Consider the following 13889-nt stretch of genomic DNA (forward strand, 5'->3'; position numbering starts at 1 on the left):
TTTAAAAAACCAAGTAACTACAGTAACAACTGTAGCAATGTTAAAAGGTAAGATTAAAGCTAAAAAAAAAATCACTCCAATGATGTTTATGTTGTCAACCTAACATCAACATGATATGGCACATGAAAAAAATTCAGTTTAGGGTCAAAACAAACGTTTGTAGTAATTCACCTCAGGATATGACAATATTTATGTATAGACATCTCTAGTGTAAAGCGAGGTTGGGTGATTGGCTTGTTAAATATACTCCCAAATCAAAAACAATTTGTTGTCCCCACATAGAGCTATTGCTTTATTTTGCTTAGAGCCTTTAAACGCTTGTTTTCTCATCCAAGAATGGTTTACACTGCCCAACGTCAGCAGAGAGAAGAAAAAGTACAACTCACCAGTGGCGTCAGCTTTGGTTTTGAGCTGGTTCTCACACATTCTGACGGAGCAGTGAAAAGCCTGACTGAAAAATATTACCCGTTTCACTTGAGGTCTGCGAACTGCCCCTACGTTATCCCACAACCAGAATCCCCACAGGCTGCATTAATGGGATTAGATGGAAGAGTTAGAGGCATCGACTGCTCTGTTTCATTAAGGAAGGGCACGAGAGAGGCTTTCTCACACTGGGAAGGGAGGGAAGAGAAAATCCTTTCTTCTTCTTGATATTTACCCAAGAGTACATTTGCTAAATTGTAAAAAGCAGTTTAAAACACCCTTGTCCTCTCCCCACGAATCCTGTAGCTGTGTATTCTTTCTGTACTTTTAGTCCCCTTTGTTTTCAATCTGCTGGAGCCAGATCCAATACGCATCTGACAAATAACTTGAGGCAAGCTGTGACTCCGAGAGTCTGGCACAGACTTCATTCAGAATTGGTTTGTAATTATTTTGGCCCCCCCCCTTTTTTTTTAAACCGAGGTCTAATGTATAAGGATTACCGTTCTCCTGTCTTCCCCAGTATTGGATTATGGCTGTCTGTGAGATAATTAATGGGACACATAGACGTTTTACAGTCGAAGAAATTGTATCTTTCAGCCCCCCCCACCCCCACCCACCTGCCCCCTGCAACACAGTCTGGTACCAGGGCACAGACTTCGCATGAACCCTGAAGTCTAAGTGACTCCATTCGATCAGAGCAGCTCAGTGCTTCTTCTTGTAAGATCAGAGTGGTGAAAATACTCAGAAAGTTTTCCTTCTCAGCCCTTGTTACTGGGCAAGGGGTGAGGCCTGCAGGTCTTCTATCTCATCTTTGTGGGAATTTCGGCGGTTTGATAGAGTGCAGATCTTGGGCAGGCAACCACAGCTGCTGGGAGCTCATGAGTGTGACAGCCATACCATGTCTAAAAGATGACATTTCTCAGTACTCATCCCTGCCCGCTAGCTCCTAATGTGTTTTTTTGTTTTCTCTTCTAAGATGGTCCCTGGACCTTGCTGGGGTTCATAAAGATTGGGGTTGGGGACTGAGGGAGGTGGTACAGGATAGAGGATGTGCTGATGTAAACTAAAGACAGATGAGAAAATGTCACGGAAAAACCTTTAGTTGGTAAGCTAATTTCAAAATATAACAACAGTAAAAATGAGCTCAAACGGAGGTACCTTGCATGGGTAGCAGAGCCACTCCCAGAAGATGTGAGCTATTAAAAAAATATTGCAATGCAAGGCATGGGATACCTCCTTATGAATTATTGGTCAGGGAGCCACAGAGTTCTCCAAGGCTATTGCCATTACTTTTGGTAACCCACCATAATTGTGGTAAGATTCTATTGTTAAAGATACCATGAACTTTGGCTGCATAACACAGTCCTACTGAGTAGGAAGTTCTTCCCGGTGCTGCACCTTTCATGATGCTGGGAGATGCTATGCAGGCTGCTGGGGGATAAAAGATATAAATGGTCTTAACCAGCTCTGAGCCCTGCATACTATAATACCTGCTAACCTGCCAGACAAGATCTGCCCACTAATGAAATAGTGGCATGGTTGTTACAGCGTCATACCTGCCTTCTACTTTAGTTTGAGGCTTGCTTTGAAGAAGAAAATTTCATGCCTGGTAATGTAATCCCAGTCAAAAATCCCATGGTAGAGTGAGGTCAAAGGCCCTATGGTAGTACCTGGTATTGTTATTTTGCTAAATGGTCGTTTTGTCAGGCTTCCTCCTAAATATTTGTATTTACACCCATAGACCTGGGTTTCTCTCAACCTGAGTCAAAGAAGCTTGTAGTTTATAGTTAGTGTGGATACTCATAACCTCCAAAATGTTCAGCAGAAGGGCCTGAGGCTACATATTTCTGAAATTGTCAGAGCACCTATTCACATGAGGAGTAAGTATGAAAGTGCTTAACATTGTCTGAAATGGAGCTGTAGTTTAGTAACTGTAGTTGGATCTAATCTCCCCATATTTGCTTATCTCAGGGATAAGCATTTAGGCAGTTGACTTATCATGTATGAATTAACATAGTCAATATTGATTAACTACTAAGCAATTAGTATTGTTTGTGCAAGTCACTTAGGAAATACAGATGATGAGGTTCATGGGTCAGTGTATTCCTTTTTTTAAAATAAATATTATACACACACACACACACACACATATACATATATACACTTTTTTTTTTTTTTAAGTTTCTTGAGACAGGGTTTCTCTGTGTCCTGCCATGGCTGTCCTGGAACTTGCTTTGTAGTCCAGGATGGCCTGAAACTCACAGAGATCCACCTGCTTCTGCCTCCCGAGAGCTGAGATTATAGGTGTGTGCCACCACCACCCAGTGGCTCAGTGTATCCTTAAAGATTACAGATTTAATCCCGTTTAGTTTCTTCTACTGTCATTGTTAGTGTTATGTATACAACTAAAAATTATACTCTTGGAAGGCCTATAGCCAATGTGGCAAAGTAAGCAAATAGATTTGAATTCAGTATTTCATGTATTCTGCATGTTATGGTTTAATTGTGGAGACATAAATGGTTTTTTGAATCTCTCTCTCTTTCCCCTATATGTGTGTGCACATGTTCATGCAGACGCCACAGATTGAAATCATGCATCTTCCTCAACTACTCTCTACCTTGGTTTTTGAGACAGAGTCTTTCACTGAAACTGAAGCTCATCGATGTGGCTACTATACTAGGTGGCCAACAAGCTTCAGGTATCCACTTGTCTCCCCTTACGTCCTACTGATGTTGTGCTTGACTTTTTATGTGGCTCCTGAGTATAAAGACTCAGGTTCTCATGCTTACACGACAGGCATGTTATTAATTGAGTCATCTCTTCCCTCTCACCATGGTAAATTATTTATGAATTACCAAATCCTAGCTTATTTGGAATGAAATTTATAGGCCTCGTTCATAGGGACTGAAAATCAAATGCCAGGAGTAATATCTTACACTTCTCCAAGCCTCCTGAATCTTAAAAGAAATCCAAGCCTTGCCCCGGTCATTCAAGCAATGGCTATGAGAGGCCCAGAAGTGAATTGAATGCATCTCATCAGAGAAGAATTGTCCCACTGAAGCAAAGTGCAGGGTGGGACACGACAGCTTGTATGTGAGGAGGGAATCCAGCCCATGTTGAGGAAAGAAGGGCAAATGGGAATTCTCTGGAATCTTGATGGCATTGGATTGCTTTCCTTATGGAAACCTTTTGATTCTCTGGGCTCTGCAAGATAAATTCATGCTTACCCTTCCCTGGGCTTTTCCTCACATGGACAGGCTGTCTTCAAGTCCTTGTCTGTGAACCTAAGGCAATGCCACTCTTTCCCTGAACAGCCAGCCCCAAGTGCTTCACACCTGCATCCTTTCCCTGTCTCGCCTCCCTCCTTTCTGTCTTCCTTAAGGCCTTTCTCCACTGTTCTCCAGCTACCCAAATTTATGACTCAACTCAGTCCCCACTATCTCCTTTTAGTGTCTCTTGACCATCTGTCTACAGTGGGCTCCTGTGTCTCTACCATCCATTAATCTTGTTTACACATTCAAGATTGTTTACACAAACAAGATTAAGGAATGGTACACATATAGGGGAAAGAGAGAGAGAGATTCAAACATTCTACCACTCCTTAATCTTGTTTACACGCTTAGTTTTCACCCCGTGTGTAAGCTCCTTAGTAATCAAACCCCCTCTTCCTGTGTCTCTTACGTCCAGCCTAGTACAGAGTCTGAATGGGTGAGGGTATAAATGCTCATTCACATGCTGAAGAATTATACATGTCTTACACTCTGTCTCTTCAGCTTCCCCACCTATTGTTTACATGGATTGCTTATTTCTGTGGCATGTTTGCTTTCCTGCTACTGTAAAGGCAAAAAGAGGAAAGGTTAAGAGTGAAAGCAAGCTCTTGCCTATTTCTGTTCTTTATAAATTGGTTCCAGTAGATAAACAAGAAGCTGAAACAACATTTTTTCAATTCCTTTTTCTTGATACACTGATTTTCCTCTTCTTAGTCTTATTTTTAATCATCACTGTCACTTTAGGTTGTTATCCTGTTGATCTAGGTCTTTCCTCTATCCTGTTGGTAGATTTCTCTCATCAGGAGTATTCTCACTAGAAGAGACAAGATGGTCTCCAATCTCCACTCCCAGCTCTTCCCACTAACATGGACCACCTCCGGTCTAAAAGGAAAATGATCCAGAAAATTCCACAAAAACTTTCCAAGATTCGAGGATGAAACAAGAGAATGAATCTCCCCAAGGTGAAAGAAAGCAGCTTCACTATATAGGCAACAGTTCCAGTTGAGGATACAATTTGCAAAATATGGTCCTTGGGTCAGAGGTGGCTGCCACCTCAGCAGCAAGGGTGGCAGTGGTGGCTGCGGCATTAGTGGGGATTTATTAGGAATGCAACTTCTTAGGCCCTACCCGCTGCAGGCCTACTGAATCAGACACTCTAGGGGTGGGGCTCAGCCGTCTGTGTTTTCGTAAGTTCTCCAGATGGTTCGATGCACGCTTATGCTTCAGAGTTACTGGTGTACAGCACGGGGTTCCAGTCAGAACGAGCTACATTTAATTCACAGCTCTGTCACACACTAGCTGTGTGGACTGGATAAGTTCTTTAATCTTCAGATGTTTTCCTGTCGCCGTCTGTAAAATGGTGATGTCTGGATGTTCTTGTCTCCAAAGTGCGGGTGCTAAAATCCCAACTTCCTGGGTGATGGCTTTGGTGGTGGCTCTTTTGTGAGGTCATTAGGTGATGAAGGCATAATGATATCCCTTGCTATTTCTACTATATGAGGACATAGCAAGAGGACCATCTGTGGACCAGAGAGGGGGCTCCAGACATTGAATCTGCTAGCACTGTGGATTAACCAGCTTCCAGGATTAAAAGCCACCCAGTTCATAACTTATTATAACAGCTCAAATTTTAAGAGCACCCACCTTTCTGATGGAGGTGTTGGGGAATTTGAAGTATGTTAATTATTTAGTTTAGACCAGTCCTGGCCATATTATAAGCCAGTCAGTAACTTTATGCCATTACTATACTGCTACTTCATTGGAGAATAGAAAGTGTTCCATACTTTAAAAATATCTGCTATTTTTTTCTACACATTTCTTAAAACTTGGCTGCACATTAAAAAACGCTTGGGGAACTTGAAAAAATTATCTAATTCCTAAAAGCCTTATGCCAGACTAATTCAGAAAGAATTTTGGGAAATGACAGCAGAATTTTTATCCTATAGATAAGCTAAGATGACTTTTAGGTCAAGATAGCACACTATTGTAATTATTACAATAATAAGTATTGCAATGAGAAAGAGTTGTAAGGTCACATTTGAGTAAGAATTACTCATCAGTGACACGAGATGCTGTGTTGATGAGCACCATGATTTTGCCAGAATTTCCATAATAGAAAACTTTAGAGAAATGCTAAAGTTACATTCTAGAGGGGGAGGACATCTCCCATTATTGACACTTTGGCATGGAGAATTTTTTTTTCCCCTGGGGAGTGTTTCTGTGGACTTTAAATACTCTTAAGCTACCACATATGCACTCTTACCCCTAGTTATGAGACCCACACCATTTTTAAACATTGCCTTCAATTGATAATCGGTTCTAGCATTCAGTGTCTGGGTACAAATCAGAATTTAGTACTTGACAATATGATTTAGAGCGGTGGTTCTCAACCTGTGGGTCATGACCCCTTTTAGGGGGGTCATATATTGAATATCCTGCATATCAGATATTTACATTATGATTCATAACAGTAGCAAAATTGCAGTTATGAAGTAGCAATGAAGTAATTTTATGCCTGGGGGTCAGCACAACATGAGGAACTGTATGAAAGTGTCACAGCATTAGAAAGTTGAGAACCACTGGTTTAGAGTGAGTTAACTCACCCACACTGCTGTGCCTTAGTTTCTTCTTCCAGGAAATGCTTCTAACTGTAAAGTTATAATTTTGCTGTTTGAGAAATAAAAATGCATATAAAATTCTATATACATTGGAAGTATTTATCAGTACCATCCACTATTAATGTATGTACTGATAGTCTTTCCCCTAAGGCACTGAAAAAAAATCTTTTCTTCAGGCCTGTATACAGATACTGTGCCTCCATTCATCAGTTTCTTCTTTGAGTAGGGAATCAGAATGATTAAATGCTCATAACATTTTCTCAATGTCTACACAGATGTATGGGGTAATCTATTTACAGTTTTACAAATGAAGCATTTGTGCCAGTGAGCACTCATCTTGCATAATCCACCAAGGAATGTTAGCAGTTTAATTTTGGTGGAGTATAGAGTAGAGATTATTGCATTAATCTAAAGCTATTATTCTGGTGGCTGAGTGTTTAAATATTTTAACTTTGAGTCAGACCCATGCTATAAAACTGAACCTTTTCATATTTCCAAGTTCTTTCTCAAGTTATATGAGTAGCAGAATAGGTAACAAAGGGACTAGAAAAAGTTTGAATTAGGAGTAGCACCCGATCTTTTGCTTATATATTATGGTTTGTAATTTTGTTTTTAGGGGTTTTCTGTCTTGTGCTTTTTCTATGGTTCTGTTTTTCCTGTTTGTTTTTGTTTTATTCTGGTTTGTTTATTTTTATTTTTATCTTATTTTATTATTTTCTGATGGTTGTTTGTAGTCTAAAGAGAGAGAGAAAGGGAAGAAAAAGGTGTTGTTTAGGGTCATTGGGGAAGTGGGGGAGGGAGTATCTAGGAGGAGCAGGTTGAGGGGAAACTGTAATCAGAATATGTTGTATGAAAAAAATCCATTTTTTATATTAAGTAAAATCTTCCTAATTCAGTAGCAATCCTAACTCTATAGGAATGATATCCAGGACTTTAGGAAATACGGTTAAATTTTGTTCTTGTTCATTTTGCAAATACTTGTATGTTGACTGCATATGGGATAACTGAGTCAAATACCTTGTTTCCTGAAATTTCTAGTTCATGAGCTCGGTGTCTTGGAAGAGTTTCAGACTTCTCTGTCTGCTCACCATCCACCTGGGAATATTCCTTACCTAGGAGTTCAGCCCTTGTCAGAACAATCAGTTTCCCTATTGTGCCCTCAACCTGATCGATCACAGCAGCATCCTCCCTATAGCCTTTGTGTCTGTAGTACATCCACAAACTCTCTGAACCAGAAATGGGGTTTCTACACTGCTCTGTTGATCTCGCCAGTGTAGTAAAACAGATGACAAGCGCTAAGGTCTTAGTTTATCACTGAGTTCTGTCAAGGAAGATGACTGCAAATGGAACTACTTCACTTCCACTTATGGCTCTAGCTGGAAATTTGTCTTAGAGCCTTGCTGTTGAGTGTGCATAGTGTATATATGCTTAAAGATGTGGTAATGACATTTATGTATGTGTACATGAATACTCTATAGTATAAATACAGACATGTTTTTTTTTTTCTCTATTTGTTATTGAATGTGAGATATTTCACTCACTTCTAGTTCTATGGAAGTTTTTCAGTGTTCCAAGAACCTCCTAATGCCATCAAAGCAAATATACTTGCATCTGTCACCACCCCCTCAGTACATGTTTTGTGTGGAGACTTGAGCAGCAAGCATCACCATTATAACCCTCAATTTAGGGGTGAATTTCAGTTCTTTTCTCATGGTGCACATTCTACGTATTCCCTGTCTGAAGGGCAGTCTTCTGTGTGGAGGGGGTCATTGTTTTCAAAAATATGTAAAGGCATTGGAAACATATGCCTCACTTCCAAGGGATCACAACTTGGGAAGGTGAACTCCTTTGAAAGCTCACATGCCACGGAGACCATCGTTGTCTGATGTTAGTGCGATAGCAGTAAGTCTGTGCCTAACTAAATATGTAGCATCACAGGATGGGCTTAGATTGTCTAGTCCATGTGACATAGTGACCAGCTGGTGCGCTGAGGAACTAACTATTATTACACTTATGCATGACCTTTGTTAGCTCAAAGTTTTCTAGCAAAAACATTCCTAACTCTAGTCTTATCTTCGATTATGATCATAAGAAAAAATAATAACTTCTTTCTCTGTAAACATTAGTGATTTTTTTTATACTAGTGATTTTTTTTAGACAGTAGCTATGTAGGTTAGATTCATTTATCACAGTTGCTTAAATACTGTTCCTTATTCCCCCTTCTGTACTAAGATACCAACAAGAAACCTTCATTTCCCTGAAAACTAGGCGATCCTGTCATGAAGAACTCAGGTAGAGTCATTAGTGCTAAACTAACTCAGCTTTGCTCTAAACAAGAAAAGAGTTGAGTTTCTCATCTCATATCTTCTAAGGTACATCCTCACCAAGAGACAGCTTAATGACCAGATACAGTGAATTTACTTAAAAATGTAGAAACGCCCAAGAATAACAACATTATCTCTATGGGCAGCCCATGTTTACATTAGCAGGAAGAAATTTGTCCCTGAAGCATTTTATAAAGTAGAACTGTGCACGGTCCTTTTCCCTCATCCATCCTGGGACATCTTACAGGAGCTTGCAGCCAACTAAAATTGTGAATATTTTACTGAATGGAGTGAAAAACAAATCAAGAATATAAAACCACATGTTGTCAAACTAAATGTAGAATGATTTTTTTTTCAAACTCAAAACAGTCCAGTTTGGTCTCAAGTAAAAGGGAGAAAATCCAGAGATGCAATCAAAGGCAAATATATTAAGTCCTTCTCTGTTTTCAATTCCAGAACCCTCAAGGATCCATAGAATGAAGGAACAATCATGTCTCTTTGAATGTATTACCGCATTTCATTCTCTCAGCTACTCAATAGACATTTTCAAAGGTGAGTGATTTTAGGGACACTTCTAGAAAGTGTCTGAAGTCTTAAGTGCTTATTCCCTCTATTTGAAGAAGTCTTGAATAATGTTCCTAAGTCCTATAATTTCAGGGCAAGTTGGTCCTCACACATCAAAGACAGGCTGTATATTGCACAAGCCCCTTCCTCTTTAAGATAAGAAGCAAATCCTGAGGTATCTTTTTATTCCGAGGGATAACTTAGGGTTTGCCGTTGTAAGATAGACTGGGGGTACTATGGAAAGTAGTGTTAGGGGTTTAAATTTCCCCAGACTGTCTCTCTTTAGTTGTGGAAGAACTGTTCTCCAAGTTTTGGCCCTAAAGTCTGTTTAGGAACCTTTTCGCCTTCATGAAATTGGATTACCTTTCACAAATCTGTCTCCAAATGAGAATTTTTACTTGTTTTGTTTTTATACCTTCCAATCATACATTAAATAGGCTTGGCTTTTCTTGTTCTTTCACCCTTCCCCACCCCTACTCCCTCCAGTCCTGTTTACTTCGTTTTCTCTTCTCAGCAATGAGGAGTTTTGGAGTGAACCCAGAACTACTCAGCTACATTGCTGCTCTCTCTCTCTCTCTCTCTCTCTCTCTCTCTCTCTCTCTCTCTCTCTCTCTCTCTCTCTCTCTCTCTCTTTTTAAATGACGTGTTTACTATGTAGTCCAGGTTGGCCTGGAACTCTCTATGCAGTCTAGACTGGCCTTGAACCTGTGATCAACCTACTTCAGCTTCTAGACTGTTGAGATTATTGGTATGTGTATACCTAGTAGCATTTTTTCATTTATATTTTTTTACTTAGTTTCAGTAATACCTTTGTAATACTTCTTGCTGAATATTATTTCATATTCTGGCATCTGAAAGAAAAAGAGCAGAGAAATGCATGCCATGATGTTCTCTCTCTCCTTAGCTCTGGAGGTGAACCGGGTTTTGTGTACAACTCGGAAGCTCACCATGTTTTGCCACAAGAAAAGGAAAAGGTCCAAATGTGGACAGAATTTAGCAAGTGTGGTAGTGTCTGCATTCACTGTTTGTTTCTCATTCTTGATGCTTATTAGGTGTGCAAGCTGCTGTCCTTAGCACTATTAAGTGGTAAAGTTATTTTCAAACTGCTTGGAAAGCATTATTAAAATATAGTTGCATCGGGGGTCAGCAGAGCCCGAGGTGTTTCCAGTGATGTATGTCATATCAACTGCTGAGAAGATTTCTTGTCTCATCCTATTCAGACAATTTTTTTCTTTGTTTATTGAGATAAAAATCGTCAAGTAGAAACAATTGGTATTTAACATCCCACATTTACTAACAGATAATGATTTTATGATCTGGAAGAATAATGAATTATTATCTAGTGGTTGAAGATTAAGAGCTGTACCCTAACAGTTAAAGACTGGAGCATGAGTGCTGTAGGGGCATTTTAGTAAATAAAGGTCAGTACATATCCTCAACTCTGTGATGGAAACTCTGATAGAATAGACAATCCAATTTGCCTGTGACCTTGCAACTAATGGGTCCAAGAATAGTTAGCACTCAGAATCTGAAATTATCTTTTGTTTGCTGAAGGCAGTTGGTGGGGTGATGTGTCGACCAAGCAGTTGCTTTAGGTATGTCTGACAAAAGTGCTTATTCTGATTTTTTGGAAGAGTCTAAATGGCTGTGCTGAGTAGTTGATATTGCTTTGGATATGAAAAAGGCAGGATCATTAGGATATTTTAAACAGACAAAATATTCAAACAATACTCAAAATGAATTTCACTTGAGATTGGAGACAGATTACCATCTGCACTGTGTGTGCCCTTTCTGATTTATAATTGAGATCTCAGGTCATTAGTTCAAAGTTAGTTATTGAAGCTTCTTAAATAATTCTATATTATATAAAATAACATTTAATACAACAATACTAGGGATGTTGTTACTAAAAGAATACCACTCTGCTTGTTTCCATTCATATGCAAGTGGGTATAAGGAAAATATTCAACTTTAAAAAAGTTTATTGCAATATATGTGAGCAAGCAAAAACTTTCTAGTTGCTTTCTCCTACTCACTCCCATTTACCAGTGGATTTCCATCTCTCTGTCTTCACTAGAAAACAACAACTCTGCAGTGATGGAGATAGGATGTTCCCAGTGGTAGACAAGTTGTCTAGCATGTGTGAAACCCAAGGTTACCCATCCCAGCACTCATAAATGCAATCCCTCGCCATGATGTCAAAGGAAACCAGACACAACACGTCATTATCACTATCACAAAGAGTGAATTTACAGTGTGTGAAATGTATTTTAATACCTAGCAATACACTAAGTGCCTAGTGGGTTGAATCTTGTTCTTGGGAAACAATGAAGCTCAGTGGAATTGTGACTTGCTTCTTTTAAGAGCCCAGAGAAGGCTTATGATAGTAGAGAAGCTGGCCTGGAAAAATGTGGCCGAAGACCAGACCTTGGGAGTCCCTGGTTTGCAGTGTGGGTCTTGGACATGCACTAGTCAGTATTTGGACTAGTGCCCTGAAGAGACATATCTTTGGCCAAGAAGATAAACTTCTTTGTGTCTGTTTCTTCATGAATCAACTGGCATGATGATTCCTGTCTCAGAGATTGCTGAAAGAATAAAATGAAATCCCACTGAAAGGTGATTGACCTGTGTCTGTCACAAAGACAGTGCCACTGTGTTGTGTCTATTACCAAACAGGAACACTTTCTGCCTTATAGCTGGGCTCCATTGCCCTGCATCAGTAAAAAGTCACAGCCCCAGACATGCTGGGTGCCTGTGTTTATCTGAGTGCACCCAGTGGTTCATGTTAGGGATCAACCTGTTTTAGGGATTAATACTTGAAAGATGACTTGTCAGATAGTGTACGGTGGAGAGCTCTTCCATAGACCATCTATTTCTCCCTTCAGAAAGGTGCCATGCTACTCTTGCTGCCTATAATGTCACGCAGAGAAGATACCTAACACATGCTTTCCTCAAATACAATCCCAGCTTCTTCTGTTGCCACCAGAGCATTTACTTGTTCTGCTTGTTTTACTCAACACAGTGTGCAGGAGTAAAACATGTCCTACAAACATCCTTAACATTTATTTCTTGGTACAATAATATAGGATTCATTCATTTAGGCATTGTTTTGGAAAACAATTGAACACTTGTAGGTCAGGTCCAGAAATTCAAAACACTTTGTATAAAACTTTTTTTTTCATCTTATGGTTTTTCTTCTGAGGAACAAACTCAAATTCTGAGCAAAAAAGACATTTTCCAAAGACATTTTCAGCTGCCCAAGGAAGTTTATGTAATGACAGTAAGGAGGTGTCCTTGACAGGGAACTGGATGCCCCACCACAAAATGCAGGACCTTCTTTTTACCACAATGAAGAAAGTAAACTTTTGTTCACATATTTTAGAACTTAGACATGCATAAAATATGTTTAATATGCTAAAATATATAGACTAGACACATACTGATTATTCCTGGGCAAATGACTAGAGTTATGGAAGGAATATTTACTTGATAAGCTTCAGTACCACCAAAATACTTCCTATATACCAATCAGACAGACCACATCAGAAATTTTAAATCCAATTAAAAAACAAAAATCAAATTTTAAATTAATAGCTGCTCTCAGTATCTATGCAATATTACCCCATTTAATGTGCTTAAATTAATTTCCTTACAAATTGTTATTTCATTGTTTCTAAGAGTTTTCTCCTCCTATAAATAGCACATATCTATTTGCTCTTCCTTTTCCTAGAAGAACAGTTTCAGAAAGACTATAGTCATGCTAAAGGTTCTTTGAAACACTGAGCAGTCTGTGAACATGCCCATCACATTATCCCCAGCCTAACATTGAACACTATCAGTGTCTAAAAACAGCCACTGCTGAGGTTGTAGGTGAGGAGTTGCTTCTGGACACTGTGATGTTGTGATAAAATGACACAGTTTATGAGAGATTGACTTCTACCTGCTATTGAACAGTGAAGTTTAGTTCTGGTATGTTTTGTAGCTACATAACGCCATTTACCAAAACATTAGTCCAACAAAATTGTAACATTATGCAAAGGAGCAGACTGTGTTTAGGAATGCATATGTATACACATATATATGTATCTAACAACAATCAATGAAAAAAGAGGCCGTGGATTTGAAAGAGAGCAAGGAGGGGTGTATAGGTGGGGGAACTGAAGGGAAGAAAGAGAAGGGGGAAATGATGTAATTTAATATAAAAATAGAAGAAGTAATAAAAATAGGGAAATAGAAAAAGATGAAAAATATAACTAAAGAAAAATCTGCTCAGTGCTGAGAAAAAAGTACATTTAGATTTCCCATGATCTGGTAAACTCTGAACCATTTTAGTTCTTCTGTGACTGGAGGATGGCTTGCTTGTTAATCCCAACTTCTCCTAATAAACCACACTCACAGTTAGAGAAGTTCCGTGTGCTCATGACTCTAGTTCTGACATTTACCTTTGAGTCTCTAGATCTGAGTCAACTCCAGTAAGAAAGCTATTCTAAAGCCAGCCTCAGGTCTCAGTTTACAGTCAGCTATGACTGATGATGATCCGAAGTGGGGGCTATCATGGCAGTCTGTGTGGCTCATTAGTGACCCCATGATACCCATGGCCCACAGGGCTTCCTCAAGATTTCCATGTCTGTTTTGATTTTCAGTGAGGTAATTGAAACACCTCAGTTGTGCTGACTCTCTCTCTCTCCCT

At 39.3% G+C, this 13889-nt stretch overlaps 1 protein-coding gene across 2 annotated transcripts in view; it reads right to left on the reverse strand.

The window, feature by feature from the left end:
* The window catches only part of Rorb (RAR related orphan receptor B), a 183437-nt gene that overhangs the window by 70142 nt on the left and 99406 nt on the right, over positions 1-13889 (reverse strand). Inside the window, exon 1 of one of the 2 annotated variants that reach the window (XM_028874899.2) lies at positions 387-850. The exons of the other annotated variant lie outside the window; for it this stretch is intronic. Coding sequence (XP_028730732.1) covers positions 387-426 — 40 coding nt within the window. The 5' untranslated portion in view covers positions 427-850. Of the gene's footprint in view, positions 1-386; positions 851-13889 lie in introns of those variants that run through there. 2 annotated transcript variants of the gene reach the window in all.

The sequence above is a fragment of the Peromyscus leucopus genome, chromosome 1, assembly GCF_004664715.2.
Source record: "Peromyscus leucopus breed LL Stock chromosome 1, UCI_PerLeu_2.1, whole genome shotgun sequence".
Classification (NCBI taxonomy): domain Eukaryota; kingdom Metazoa; phylum Chordata; class Mammalia; order Rodentia; family Cricetidae; genus Peromyscus; species Peromyscus leucopus.